At 49.1% G+C, this 13,983-nt stretch overlaps 1 protein-coding gene across 1 annotated transcript; it reads right to left on the bottom strand.

The window, feature by feature from the left end:
• Nucleotides 1–4,338: 4,338 nt before the first annotated feature.
• On the bottom strand, nt 4,339–11,365 carry Cpxm1 (carboxypeptidase X, M14 family member 1). Its single transcript, XM_028878560.2, has 14 exons — nt 11,123–11,365; nt 10,117–10,278; nt 9,894–10,003; nt 9,660–9,799; nt 9,454–9,544; nt 8,707–8,857; nt 8,522–8,610; nt 8,090–8,213; nt 7,812–8,008; nt 7,545–7,724; nt 7,168–7,465; nt 6,858–6,997; nt 5,026–5,128; nt 4,339–4,926 (listed from the first exon to the last, which is right to left on the bottom strand). The coding sequence occupies exons 1-14, from the start codon at nt 11,268–11,270 to the stop codon at nt 4,685–4,687; spliced, it is 2,175 nt and encodes a 724-aa protein (XP_028734393.1). The 5' UTR covers nt 11,271–11,365; the 3' UTR covers nt 4,339–4,684.
• Between the last annotated feature and the right edge of the window lie 2,618 nt (nt 11,366–13,983).

The following is a 13,983-nucleotide window of genomic DNA, read 5'->3' on the forward strand; positions in this document are numbered from 1 at the left end:
ATAAATTCTCCCTCCTTTGAGTTGTGTCAAAAGTAACTAATACAGCCATTAAAAAATAATTCCTAGTTTCTTCTTTCCCAGCCCTGGCAACCACTAATCTAACTTACTGTCTCATGTGAGTGGAATCACACAGCTCTGTATTTGTCATATAACTTACTTCATTTAGCATATTGTTTTCAAGGTTTATCTGTGCTGTACTGTGGGTCAGAATTTTCTTCCTTTAAAATATAATATTTTTATTGATTCTTAGAGAATTTCACATAATGTATCTTTATCATATTTATCCTCCCAGACACACACACACACACACACACACAAAATTTCTTTGTCGTAGAATATTATTTTAAAGTGTGTTACTTTTGTTTATGTTGCATTTGTTTAACTCTGTGAAGCTGTGTTACTGTGACTGTGTAAAACACCTGATGGTCTAATAAAGAACTGAACAGCCAGTAGCAAGGCAGGAGAAAGGATAGGCGAGGCTGGCAGGCAGAGAGAATAAATAGAAGAGAGAGGAAGTCGCCAGAGAAGGAGAACTCCGGGGGTCAGCCACCCAGCTACACAACCAGCAACGGGGTAAGAAAGAAAGGTATACAGAAATAGAGAAAGGGAAAAGCCCAGAGGCAAAAGACAGATGGGTTAATTTAAAGTTAAGAAAAGCTGGCAAGAAATAAGCCAAGCTAAGGCCAGGCATTTATAATTAAGAATAAGCCTCCCTGTTTGATTATTTGGGAGCTGGGTGGCGGGCCCCCCAAAGAACCAAAAACAACAACACTTCTTGTCCTTTGTTTAGAAGAGACTATCCCTAAGCAGATGTCCTGGTCCTCTGGCTCTTACAGTTCTTCATCCCCCTTTTTCCATGATGTTTGTTGAACCTTAAATGTAGGGGTTGTGTTGCAAATGTACTAATTTGGGATGGGCACCCCATGGTCAGTTGATCTATGCATTTTGACTAATTGTAGCCTTCTGTAATGATCTTTACCTGGTGCAAAAATAAAAGTAGCTTTTTTGATGAGAGGTGAGATCTACACTTACCAGTGAATATAATGAGAAGTATTTAGAATGCATTCAAATATAAAAAATATAATCAAAAAATTCTTCAAGATGAATTTAATTATAAAAAAATTGTTAGTATTTGCAAGTAATGATTGGATAATGCTTGATGGTGATAGTGCAGGCTTTTAATCCCAGCATTTGGGAGACAGAGGCAGGTGGATTGATGAGCTTATGGCTAGCCTGATCTACAGGGCTAGTGCCAGGACAGCCATGGCTAAAACCAAAGCAGATGCAGAGATCCACAGCCAAGTACCAGGCTGAGCTTCAGGAGTCCAATCAAAGAGAGAGAAGAGGGATTCTATGAGAAAGGGACATCAAGATCATGATGGGGAAACCTACAGAGACAACCAAACCAAATTAATGGGAACTCATGAACTTTAGACCAACAGCTGTGGAGTCTCCATGGGACTGGACTAGGCCCTCTGCATAAGTGAGACAGTTGTACAGCTTGGTCTGCTTAAGGGGCCCCTTGCAGTGGGATCAGGATCCATCCCTGGTGCATGAGCTGGCTTTTTGAAGCATATTACCTATGGTGGGACACCTTACACAGCCTTGATTCAGAGAGAGGGGCTTAGGCCTGCCTCTACTGAATGTACCAGGCTCTGTGGACTCCCCGTGGGAGATTTTGCCTTGTTGGAGGAGGGGATGGAGGATGGGTTGGGGGGGAAGGTGGAAGGGGGGGAGGAAGGAGGAGAGGGGGATCTGTGATTGGTATGTAAAATGAATAAAAAAAATTCCTTAATAAAAAAGAGAGAAACCAACAACAAAGAAAAAAACAAAAAACAAAAAAACCCAACCCCCTTCCCCAAAATTGAGTAATCTTTCTTTTATGAGATGCATATTTCTCTTCTTTCTCTCTCTCTCCCACCTCTTCTTTCTTTCTTTTTCTTCTTCTTTCTTTCTTTCTTTCTTTCTTTCTTTCTTTCTTTCTTTCTTTCCTTCTTCCTTCCTTCCTTCCTTCCTTCCTTTCTTTTTCTTTCTTTCTTCTTTCTTTCTTTCTTTCTTCTTTCTTCTTTCTCTCTTTCTTTTTTGAAGCAGGGTGGCAGGCTCTCACTATGGAGCCCTAGCTGGCCTGAAACTCAATTTGTACATCAGGTTGGCCTCAAATGCACAGCTGTACTCCTGCCTCTGCTTCTGCCTTTGCAGGGTGGGCGTGGCCACCCACTCCTAGCCCCCAGATTCTTTTACCTGTGAATTTTTGTCTTTTGTCAGTTCTAGAAAATGCTTGGTTAACATCTCTTTGAAAACTGTTCCTGTGGGCTGAAGACATGACCCAGCAGCAAAAAAAAAAAAAGCAACATCTGAAATCAACCCAGAATCCACATGACAGAAAGGGAGGACATGTTCTGGGGTACTTAGAATGAAAAGAAGACTCCAAAGCTTTTCTTCCAGGAAGTGTTTTGTGCTGAAACTTCAGTTCCTAGATGATTCCTATTCAAAGACTAGAGATGTATTTTCTCTCCCAGTGACCTGCATAGCACCTTTTAGCACTGTGAAAGCTAGCTAGCAGAGGGGGATGTTTCCTAGTCAGTTTGCTTGATTTCTGTATGTCCTGCAACCAAAGTGTGTGGTATCTTCAGCAACAGGACCTTACCATCTACTTCTGGTGAGTAACCGAGAGTAATAGCAATTGTCTGGTTGTTCTGTGGGCCTCTGGGTTACCGGCTCATTTTAAGTTTTGAAGAAAAGATGTGTGAAGGTTTTGCCTGAACATATGTATGTGCACTGTGTGCTACATGGTACCCTTGGAGACCAGATGAGGGTGCCAGATACCTCAGAAATGGAGTTAAGGAAAGTTGTAAGCTGCCATGTGTGAACTGGAAATGAAACTTGGGTCTTCTGCAAGAAAAGTAAATGCTGAGATATTTCTCCAATCCTAATACTGACTTACTTTAAACACAATTCCCTAATGTTGCACAATACAGTGATCTTGCTCAGAAATCCTCTTCAGTGTTTCCAACATGTAAACGAGCTCACTTACTGATTTGAAGCTTGTTTTAACTTGACTTCCTGTATTGTAAAAGGCAAAAGGCCAAGAGCTAAGTCTCTCAGATTTCTTTTTACCTGGGATTACTCGTATATTACTCGTATAACCTAGATACCACTGAAGAGATGCTATAGCCCTAGACTTGGGTGTAAAATTGGGCAACAGGAGATGGCATATTTTCTGACTATGGTAGTGGAAGTGTCCAGTTCTTCTGGTACATATAGAGAAGTTTCTAACATATGGTCTCTAGTATCTTGGCTGCCAATAGAGAGCAAATGGTTCCTATAAGATATTCCTATAACATGGCTTGGCATTCCTCTGATCTTTCTTGACAATGGCTGTGTTGTTTAGAATAGGAAGCACTGAAGTCTGGTCTCTAGTTCTCTTGGAAGCTGTATAAACTAAGACCTTTTAACAAGTCCCTTTTTACTTAAGCTGTTGATTGGATTCCATCGTCTGCAACTAAGATTCTGTTATGTCCAATGAAGTAAAAACCGAATGGAACACAGTGGAGAGGAATCTCTGCTACTCTGAATTGTAAAGGGCCCAAAGCTTACCTACATTTTACAAATTCCTTGACAGCTAAGTTAATTGGATTCATCATCAACATAACTAAATATGGATATAAACACCAAAGCTGGGACAGGCAAGAGGGTTCAGCTTGATGACCTTTGATTCCTGAGGCCCACACAGTAGGAGAGAACTGACTCCCAGAAGTTGTCCTCTGATCTCCACGAGCATGTGGCACCACATTAAAGAAATAAAACTTTAAATAGCAACAACAGTAAGTAAAGGTTATTAACTTCCTGCTTTCTGGGTGAAATTCCCTTTCCCCCTTTTCTCATGAAGCAATTTCAATTTTATATACTATTTCTAGCATTAAAATTTCTGTCTAGAATCATTGTAATGGGTTGTTTTCTTGGCAAGACACAGGTTCACAAGTCAATTCCTCCTTTAGTAGGAAAGAAACTATCATTTATTTATTGGTACTCACTGAATAGCTGATGAAGTAAATTCAGATGCTTTCTACTGATCTTTAGTCCCTTATCCATAATCCTTTGCCTGGTGTGGACTTCATCTGAAATCCTAAAACCACCTCTACTGCATCCTTGACTGTTTGGAGTCCCTGCAGACCTGCATTTCCCATGTGTATGACCACCCTGTCTGCGCTACAAAATCAACTGTCTTCCACCTTGGCACACCTCACAGTGGATTGCCTGTGCCCTCCTAACCGGAACCCAGAAGGCCGGGTGCAGACACTGTTGACTCTTGACTGCTCACACACCGGACACCAAGCAGATGCTTAAGGAATGTAATAGCACTCGTGGCAGAAAATCACAGACAGAAGTGAGCTGCTCTGCCACGCCCCTGGGACCAGGGCTCAGGTGGGATCTTCTTTGTATATAATGCGCTAGTGTGTACAAGTGCACGCAGAATAGGAGCTCAGAGGCAGGCTGAGCCCTAGCCTGGAGAAGGACCTGGGACATAGAGATGGCAGGAATACCAGGCACCAGGAAGCTTTAATAAGGCAGAGCACCTCTTCTTCTTCTACCCTGTGCCTCCCTCCTCCCCCTCTTATCCTCCTCCCTCAGTTCCGGACAGGTCCAGCCTGTCCAAGCATGTGGCTCTCTTCAGCTGAAGACATTACTTTTTCTGTCCCCTCAGCCGCTCTAGCTTCCTCCGAAGGTCTGGGGGCACCTTGGCCCCCGCTGCCAGCAGCTCTCGAAGCCTCTGCTTAGGAGTCTTGGTGAGTAGGAAATTGCAGGGAACAGGGCCCTCTTCAAAGGTGACCCGACAGTGCCGTCTAACTGTATGGTAGCCCTCAGCACTGGCTGTCACCACGTAGTCCCCAGGAGTCAGCAACCGCCAATAATCTCCGCCCCATGCTGGTAGAAGTGAAGGGCGGGAGGTTAGATGGGGTTCAAGGATCTTCAACTCCTGACCAGTCGAAAAGTCCCCAGCTCCTCCCTCGGCCACACACACACCTGTCGTGACATCGTGGTTAATGCCCTCCACAGCAATGACAGCATCCGCAATCCCCAGCTCTGTGTCTTTGTCCCGCACTATTCCTGCGATGCCCATGCGCACCTGTGTAGCAGAAGTTAAGTGGGTTTTTTTTTGTTGTTGTTGTTGTTTATTGTTTTGTTTTTGGTGGGGCTTGTTTGTTTGTGGTTTTCGAGACACGGTTTCTCTATGTAGCCATGGCTGTCCTGGAACTCACTCTAGAAACCAGGCTGGCCTCGAACTCAGAGATCCACCCACCTTTGCCTCTCGAGCGCTGGGATTAAAGATATGTGACACCACTGCCCAGCGGAAGACTTTTCAGGTAAAGTCTCGATATGTAGTCCAGGCTACCCCTGAGCCTGAGTCTCCTGCCTCCACTTCCCAAGTTTTGGAATTACAGGTGTGAATCACCTCAGCCTGTATAAAAGTTTATCAAAGCCTTGAGGTAGATGTAAGATTTCAAGTTAAAGACTAGCCTGGACTACACAGTGAGACTCTGACTTAAAATCAAACAAATAAACAAAAAAATTAAAGACACCTTCCCTTTGCATAAGAACGTGACTTTGAGCTGGGCAGTGGTGGCACATGCCTTTAACCCCAGCACTCGGGAGGCAGAGGCAGGCGGATCTCTGTGAGTTCGAGGCCAGCCTGGGCTACAGAGTGAGTTCCAGGAAAGGCTCCAAAAGCCACACAGAGAAACCCTGTCTCAAAAAAAAAAAAAGGTGACTTTTTTAACTTTCTGGCTGTTGCCTTGCAAGCTTGATAAGGTGCCAGATCTACTATGATCCTAGGTGACAAAATTTCTATTAAAAAGGAGAAAGGGGAAGGGAAATTGCAGCTGGGATATAAAAATAAATAAAAATTTATTTTTAAAAAATTATCTCCTAACTGATAACTTATACCTGGTCTTGTAAGAAGGTATAACTTTGGGGCTTTCCGAAGTGTGGTAGGGCTGTTATTAAGCTTATCTTTGTGTATGTACAGGCGTTCCTGAACAGGGCATCAAGGTCCTCTATCTCTCTCCACCTATTTCTTTAAGGCAGGGTTTGTCCTTGAACCTGGAGCTCACACTTGGCTAGGCTGGAAGCCAGCAAGGCTCAGCAATTCTTGTCCACCCAACTCAGAGCTAGGGTTACAGGAATTTCTGGGGATGCTCAGCTTGTTACATGGGTGCTGGCATCTGAACTTCAATCCTCTTTTAAAAATATATTTTTTTTTTACATTTATTTCTGTTGTGTGGGCCTATGTTTGCATGTGGGGACATACACACCAGGACAAGTGTGTGGAGGTCAGAGGACTTGTAGGAGTCAGTTCCTTCCTCCCACCACGTGTATGGCATGGATTAAACTCAGGCTGTTAGGCTGAGCAGCAGGTGACTTTACCTCCAGGCCATCTCATGCTGGGGAGATGTCTTTTGTAGAATCATGGATGCTATTCTTATAGAGCCATTCACAGGGATCTTAGTCCCAGAGGGATGTAACATTTTTACATCTAACTAATGTCTTTTCTGAGAAAAGCTATCCTAACAATGACAGGTTTGAGACTATCCCAGGGGCCAGTTTAGCCTCAGGTGATTCTGGCTTCTATTTCCACTGACTTACAATATCTGAAACCACCCTACTAGCAAATTGCACTTCCTCACCTAGATCATTCCAAGGCAATCTGATATCACACGTGGCCCACAATGTAGTGGAAATCTGATGCCAGTTAAGACTGCTGGTTTTCCCAGTTCTTTACGGTACAACTCCTGGGCAGCAGACTGGCCAGGGGTAACTCAGGGAGGGAGGCCAGGAACTGGGGATTCAGATCCCACCTGCTCCAGGTACGTGAGAAGGGCATCTTTGTTGTTTTCCCACTCCTGAGGCAGCTCCTTCTCATGAGGGAATTTGTCACAGGACAGCTCCACAGTGACCTCAAAGCAATTGGTGTGTAGGTAGCTGAAGTCGTTCATGCCTGGGGATACCAAAGACACTGGAGTGTTAAGTGGGTGGATAGGAGGCCACTCTCCCAGTGCCCGTGAGAGACACCCAGGGTCGGGATTGACAAGTACTATACATTACAAAAAGACTATTATGGGCTAGGTGGTTATGGAGACAGGACAAATTCCACTCTCAGGCACATACTCCCAGGAACTGTGTGCCAGTCGGCTCCATTAATGACATTGCCATGCAAGGAGAAGTCCTGGCTATGGCAAGGTCGGCGATCTGTGTCTTGCATGGCCCTGTTAGTGCCAGCATAGACCGTGCTAAGCCAGCGAAAGACAGCGTCATCCGGTGTGGGGGTGAGTTCACGAGCAGCCCACGGCGTCCGAGTCATGTCGAAAGGGTAGGACACCACAAGTTCACCCCCATGGAGGTTGGCACTCAGCACAAACGGAATACGCTTCATCCATTTGATCACTGCCCACGTTTCAGGAGCCACCTAGACAAGGGTAGGTGAAGATGGACTGCACACAGAGACCGGGAGCCTTGCCCTCCACCACTGCCCCCAAAATACTCACAGTGGCATTGGGCAGGGTATAGTAAGTAGGCAGTGGCAGGTGATGGTTGGGGACAGTGTGGGGTACCAGTCCATCATCTTCTGCATACCACAGTGGTGTGTTGAGGTCAGCAAAATTGTGGTTAAGGTCAATGCCCTGGTGGGTCCAGCGACCCTCTGCCCAGCCCACCAGCTCTGAGCCCTGCCAAGAAAGGTCCTTGTTCAAGTCAAACAGGCTCTGTGTACCATGGCAGAAGGGACAGGGAGGCCCTCATGCTGGGTGGCCTACCCTGTGGTAGGCGGTCTCATAGCCATCAGGATTCATGGAGGGCAGCAGGTGAATACGGGTCTCAGTAAGCAGCCGAGTCACTCGTGGGTCCCCTCGCAGGAACTCGTGACATAAGAACTGCATCAAAAGCAGAAGTAACTCCCGCCCCAGGGCCTCGTTCCCATGCATTCCAGCCACGTAGCGGACCTCAGGCTCTCCTGGAAATACATGGAGGCTTAGCGCCAGCTCACACCGTAGCCTGCGCTGTGCCCACCTCTTCCCATGCCGTCAAAGAGTACCCAGCTCATGCTCCCCAGGCTGGTCTGACATCTCCATCACATACAGCTTCAGACCCTGGTGGCTCTTCCCGATGCTGTAGATGCGAGTGATGTTGGGACACTGTTCATTCACCTGTTTCATCAACTGGGAGACAGAGGGGAGCATGAGGCGGTTACACATAGAAGTCAGAGCATGAGTAACTGTGGAAGGACTTACAGAGTCAGAGGTGCACACAGATGTGAGCAACGTGGTATGAAGGCACAGCAGGCCAGGAGGAAGGGACAGAAAGGGTGGTGTCAAGGCAAGGGTAATTGGACAGAACTTAGGAATCAAGAGAAATGGAGAAAAGTGGGACATAGGGCCAGGAAACTCATGGGTAGTCACAGCCAGTTTGCCCTGGCAGGAAGGGGATAGGCAGGCCTCCTTCCTGGGTCACAGGGGTTGTATCTGACCTTCCTCATAGCCTTATAATTGTGATGCCGGAAGTCCAGAGAGTCAGAAGATCCCAGCGTGTGGGCCTCAGGAGATAGGTCATTAGGATCTGGTAGGAAGTGAACTCCAGGTAAAAGTTAAGTTCATACTGGAGGATGCCCCTGAAGCCAGACCCTGCCCATCCAGCCTTTGCCCAGCTGCTCACCTGAGACTGGACAGGCCAGGATCTCTGCCCGGAGGCAAGGCGCACCTTCCTGGAACCAGGTCTGAGGCAGCAGGCGAATGAAGCGAGCCACCTGAGGCTCTGGCAGGAGGTTCAGCACTGGGGTCTCTAAGTCTGAGTTGGCAGGAAATACCTGGGCATATGGAGTCCTTGCTGAGGATGCTGAGACCTGACACTGGCCCAGGATCCAGGGAAGGAGTGTTCAGGTTCCCACACCCACGAGCCAAGCCTCCCCGGCAGGTTCAGCTGGAGACATGCACGCTATCAAACATGGACCCCCATTTCCACAGCTCCTGCTGGTGGGCAACTTTGGGCAGCTGTGTTTTCTGACATGGTCTCCGCTCATTAGAGTAACATATCCATTCTGCAGCCTTGTATAAAAGAGGTCCATGAGATGGAAAACCAGAGCCATGAACAGACAAGAAGTAAATTAGCCAGAGGTCAGAAGGGTGTCCCAGGAAGAGGCTGCAGCACCCACCCCGTGGTGGAGTTAATGAGGATATCCTAAAGGAGCTTGTGCTGGGTAAATAATTGCCCTGTGAATGCACAAAGTCCTGGATTTGAGCCTTAGCACTGCAGGGAAAAAAACAAAAAACAAAAAACAAAACAAAAACAAAAAAACAACTTTCTCCTGGAGCCTAAGTGTGTATCTATTTTTTATTTGCAGACAATTCTCACCCTAGCCCAGTACCCTAATGGGCTGGTCCTGGTCACTATGGAGTCACTTACCATGTCCATCCCACTACTGTGATTCTTACTCTTCCACCAGGTCTGGCTGTCATTGCTGAACTGCACTTTGTATGATGTGACCCAGTCATACCTGGTCACATCGATAAAGAGAAATATTACACAGAGATACTGCCCAAGTAGTACCATCGCAGGACGTCTGTGTCTGTCCACCAGTCACTTCCAGGCTAATAGTTAGCCTGCCTCACCTCCACACAGAATTTCTGCCCTGCGTAACAATTCCCGAGAAGCGGACAGGATTCTTAGCATCCACTTGAAACCAAGGCTCGGTGTCTTGTTGCTCGGCACACCAAGCCCCATCATACAGATCACCATCTTCCAGCCCTGACTGTGGACACAAGGTCATGGTGATGAAGCCAGGTAGGCCGACAGACAAGGGCGAGGACGAGGGAAGCGAAGGAGAAGGTCCTAAGGCTGCTGACCTGGATGTTGAGCCGTCCTCGGTGTGGTCCGAGACCAAAGGACTGGCTGCTAGAGGCCTCAAGCTGGCTGTCTGAAACCCGCAAGGACTCCAGGCCTAGAGGGGGACATCCTGGCATAAGGACAGAACAAGGAGATGGGATTAGATAGAGAGTGACCGGAGCTGCTCAGGGGATGAGCCTGAGTGTGACCCTATGCTAGGAAGGGCCCCGGGCAAGGCGATACCTGGTTCTTGTTTCTCAGGGACAGGGAGGGTCTTCGATGGGTTGGTGGTCACCAAAGGCCTGGCAGTCGCCGAAGGACCGGGTTGTCTTAACTTCTTTCGCTTCTTGACGATGATCTTTTTCTTCTTGATGACTCGCAGCCGGACATGCTGTTCTGAGGTCTCTAGGGTACCGGGAGGCAATGTACCAGGGGAGGGAAGAATGTCATAAAACCCAAATGGAATGAGCCCAAGAAGGCATTGGATCATTTGGGACTCTCACTACAATTACTTAGCATGGCCTTCAAGTCCTGTCACCTACCCCCTGCCTGCCTTTCTTAGTCACGTCCTTGGTGCCCTCTGCCTCTGATCCAGTGGGGAGCAATGTCGACCCATTAGGAACTGGTCACTTTAAAGATCCGAGTTTAGTTTTTAACCTCTGGACCGTCTCCCAGCTGCTCCCTCTGCAGTAATACTACCGCCCACCTCTGACCTTACACCTCCCCCGACCATCCTCCAAGCCATCCTCAGCTTCAGCCTAGGCCTCCGGGCTTGTCCTGAAGTCTGTGCTTGGCCTACCTGCTAGCCTCAGAGCTCCAACTTCCCACAGGAAGAAGCCGGGAGGCCAGACAGCCTGCCTGTACCCATCAGGAGTCCATGACCCTTTTCTCCGACGCAGCCTCAACACCCCTTCTTTCCCCCTCCAGTCCTTGGCCGTAAACTCTCTCCTACACAGGCTCACTCTGCCCCTTTTAGTCTGGCGTCTCTTCACCTTGCTTGAGCTCCTCCAGATTCTGGCCTCAGTTTCCTCATTTGTGAACAGAGAAGGCTGGAGTTGGGGCGGCCAGCATCCCACTGGGCCTGCCCTGGAACTGCTGACTAGGTCTGACCAGAATGGGGCTGCTGAGTCAGCAGCCATTGCACAGGGCTGAGTGTGTGTCCCTGTTCACAGGGCGAGCTGGAGGACCCAGCTCGGGGAGTGGGTCTGACCTGCTCAGCAGCCGACCGACCGTGGGTCCCAGAGCTCACCATTTGCCTTCGTGGACGGCTGTGTAAGGCTGCTATGTGGGGCCAGGGTTGAGCCCGGTGCCAGGCCCAGCACTGAAGCGCTGGGCGCCCCCAGACTCGGACCGACGGAAGGCACAAAGGCAGTCACAGCGAGCAAGAGACCCCACATAGCGGGAGGGTCGGCGGGCCCGCGGTGCCGAGGCTCTCGGTGGGTCCCCGTCTTCCTGCCGGCGCCCGCGGAGCCCCCCGCCCCTTCCTGCCCGCCCGCCCGCTCGCTCTCCTCCGCCCCACGCCCCTCTGCAGCCTCCGGCCCGCCCACAGCCACTCGCCGGAATCCGACCTCCCAGGAGAGGGGAGGGCGGGCTGGGGAGAGGCGCGAGGTCCCCCTGTGGCCGCGGACTCGGGTGGGCCGAGCCTCACCGGTGCCCGACCCTCCACTGTCGCCTGCAAAAGCCACCGCACAGTCCATCGGACGGCGCGCGCCCATCCCACTGCGGGCACCTATGCCAGGGGCTTTGCACGTGGTCTGAATATCAGTCAAACTTCAGGTTACAGACTGGTAAACTGAGGCTCGGATGGGGCGGTTAGTAGACGTGGCCAAGGTAGCAGGACTGTGAGATTTGGAGAGGAAACTCCATCCAGAGCCTCGGGTGCCTTGCTAGGGCGGGTGGGACAAAGCGGGAAAATCCGCTGGAATACAGCGGGGGTGAGGGCTCAGGGTTCGTGGGGGTGGTGGTGGTGAGGGATGAGGGGCCCTCCATTAATTCCAAAGACAACCCATGGGGTGCAAAGAGAGGCGGCGCTTCCCCCTCTTCACCACCATCCTGTGTTCCGCCTCTTCTCTTTTTCCCTCCCTGGGATGCCACGTTTTGGGGGTTACATAACTCGAGGAAGGCAGCCAGAGCTGATAACCAGAGGGCTGGCGTCAAGAACGAGAGGCTAGTTCTCCCTGTTCCACCTCCTTCCCCTCTTCTCCTCCTCCAGGAGTTCTCAGACCCCTGTCTTTCCCAGGACCCCTCTGGGTTACCCTGCCCCTGAGCCACCCGCCCCAAAGGAAGGCCTGCACTCTGGTGCTTGTTCTGCCTTTGCTTCCATTCCCACAAGAAGTGACGCACATCGGTGGCTGGGACCCCTAAGAAAAGGGTACGGAGCCATGGTCTATGGAAACAAACCGAATAACCGTGTCATCAAGGTGGCACCTTTCTGGCAGCATGAACGGAACCAGGGTCTGGTAGAAATGCATGAGGCCACACGTGCGGGCTCCTGAACTAAGGCCACCTCCGGTAAGCCCTGCCATCTGGTCCAGCTGTAACACTCCAAAGGAAAGGGGCAGAGAACTCTGAGAAGGGAGTGATCACCGAGGACCAATGCGGGACCAAGTCCCTTCTTGGCACCCCCACCTCAGCAGCATGCTAGGCCCAGGTCATTTCTGAAAGAGAGACAGAGAAGTTTAAGGAAGCCTCTCTGGTAAAACAGGCCAGAAGCAACTTAGGGAAAGAAGGGATTTATTTTTGTGTGTAGGCTCATCCAGGGCAGTCAAGGCAAAACTCAAGCAGGAACTTGACATAGAAACAGAAGGAAACCCCTGCTGGTTAGCTATCGGGTCCATTCTTAGCTAGCTTTCTTATACAGCCTGGGACCAGCTAGCTGTCCAGGAGGGTATGGTGCTGCCCACAGTGGGCTGGGCCCTCATCCATCTATGAACCATCCAGACAATCCCCCATAGGCCGGTCTCATCTCTGCAGTTCCTCAGTTGAGGTTTTCCCCTCTGATGTATCAAGTTGACAACAGAAGCTAAACAGGATTGCTTTAAGGCACAAGACTTTCTGAACACAGGGCCAATGCACATCTGAAGACAGCGGACGCAGAGCTTCCTTGAGTTGCGGGCCAATATCTGAAAAGGCAGAGGGCTTCTGGGCTTCCACCAGAAGCCTCGCGCTCAATCAAGTTTCCCGGAGAGCTGTAAAAGGGAGGAGGGGAGAGAGAAGTAGCAACAACAGGCCATCTGAGACTCAGCCCCTACTCCCTCCTTCCATACTCTTCCTCAGAGCCCATCTTGATTCCTGGACCACTTTGCATCTTCTCACAGCCCTCTCTTACTAGGCTACCACCTCTGGCCCTGGCCACTGGGTATCTGGGTTGCAAAGGCAAGAGATCTCCAGACAGAGTCAAATGATGATGACCCCAGGGATGCAATGGCAAGTTTCTACCCAGTCACCTATATAGCCTGGTCTCTATCTCCAAGAGCCTCATGTAAGATCTTTGGGTGCCATAGGGACAAGAATATGTTTCAGGAAACAACCTTGTAGGTTGGATGGGGCACCCATCCGAAGGAGATGTTAGTCTGAGGGACAAGCTGGGATCAAGAGTTCAAAGACAGCATGAGCAGGACAGCAAGCTTTGATCTCAAAATGAAACATTAAAACCAAGAATATAATTAATAAACAAAATTCTGGTGCCATTTTGCCTTTTTGTTTATATGTATGTCTTCTTTTTCTGTTCAGGAAGCACCAGTAATTTTAACTTCACGTGACTAGAGTCATAGGACTATATGGACTCTATGTAGCCCAGTTTGGTCTTGTCTTAGTTAGGTTTTCCATTGCTGTGAAGACACACCATGACCACGGCAACTCTTATAAAAGAGTTAAATTGGGTGGCTTAGAGTTCAGAAGTTCAGTCCATTATCATCATGGTGGAACATGGCAGCGAGCAAATAAACATGGTGTTAGAGAAGGAGCTGAAAAATTCGATATCTCAAACTGCAGGCAACAGGAAGTGAACTGAGACACTGGGTATATCTTGAGCATAAGAGACCTCAAAGCCTGTCCCCACAGTGGCACACTTCCTCCAACAAGGCCACACCTACTCCAACAAAGCCATAC

This window comes from Peromyscus leucopus, chromosome 4 (assembly GCF_004664715.2).
Source record: "Peromyscus leucopus breed LL Stock chromosome 4, UCI_PerLeu_2.1, whole genome shotgun sequence".
Lineage (NCBI taxonomy): Eukaryota > Metazoa > Chordata > Mammalia > Rodentia > Cricetidae > Peromyscus > Peromyscus leucopus.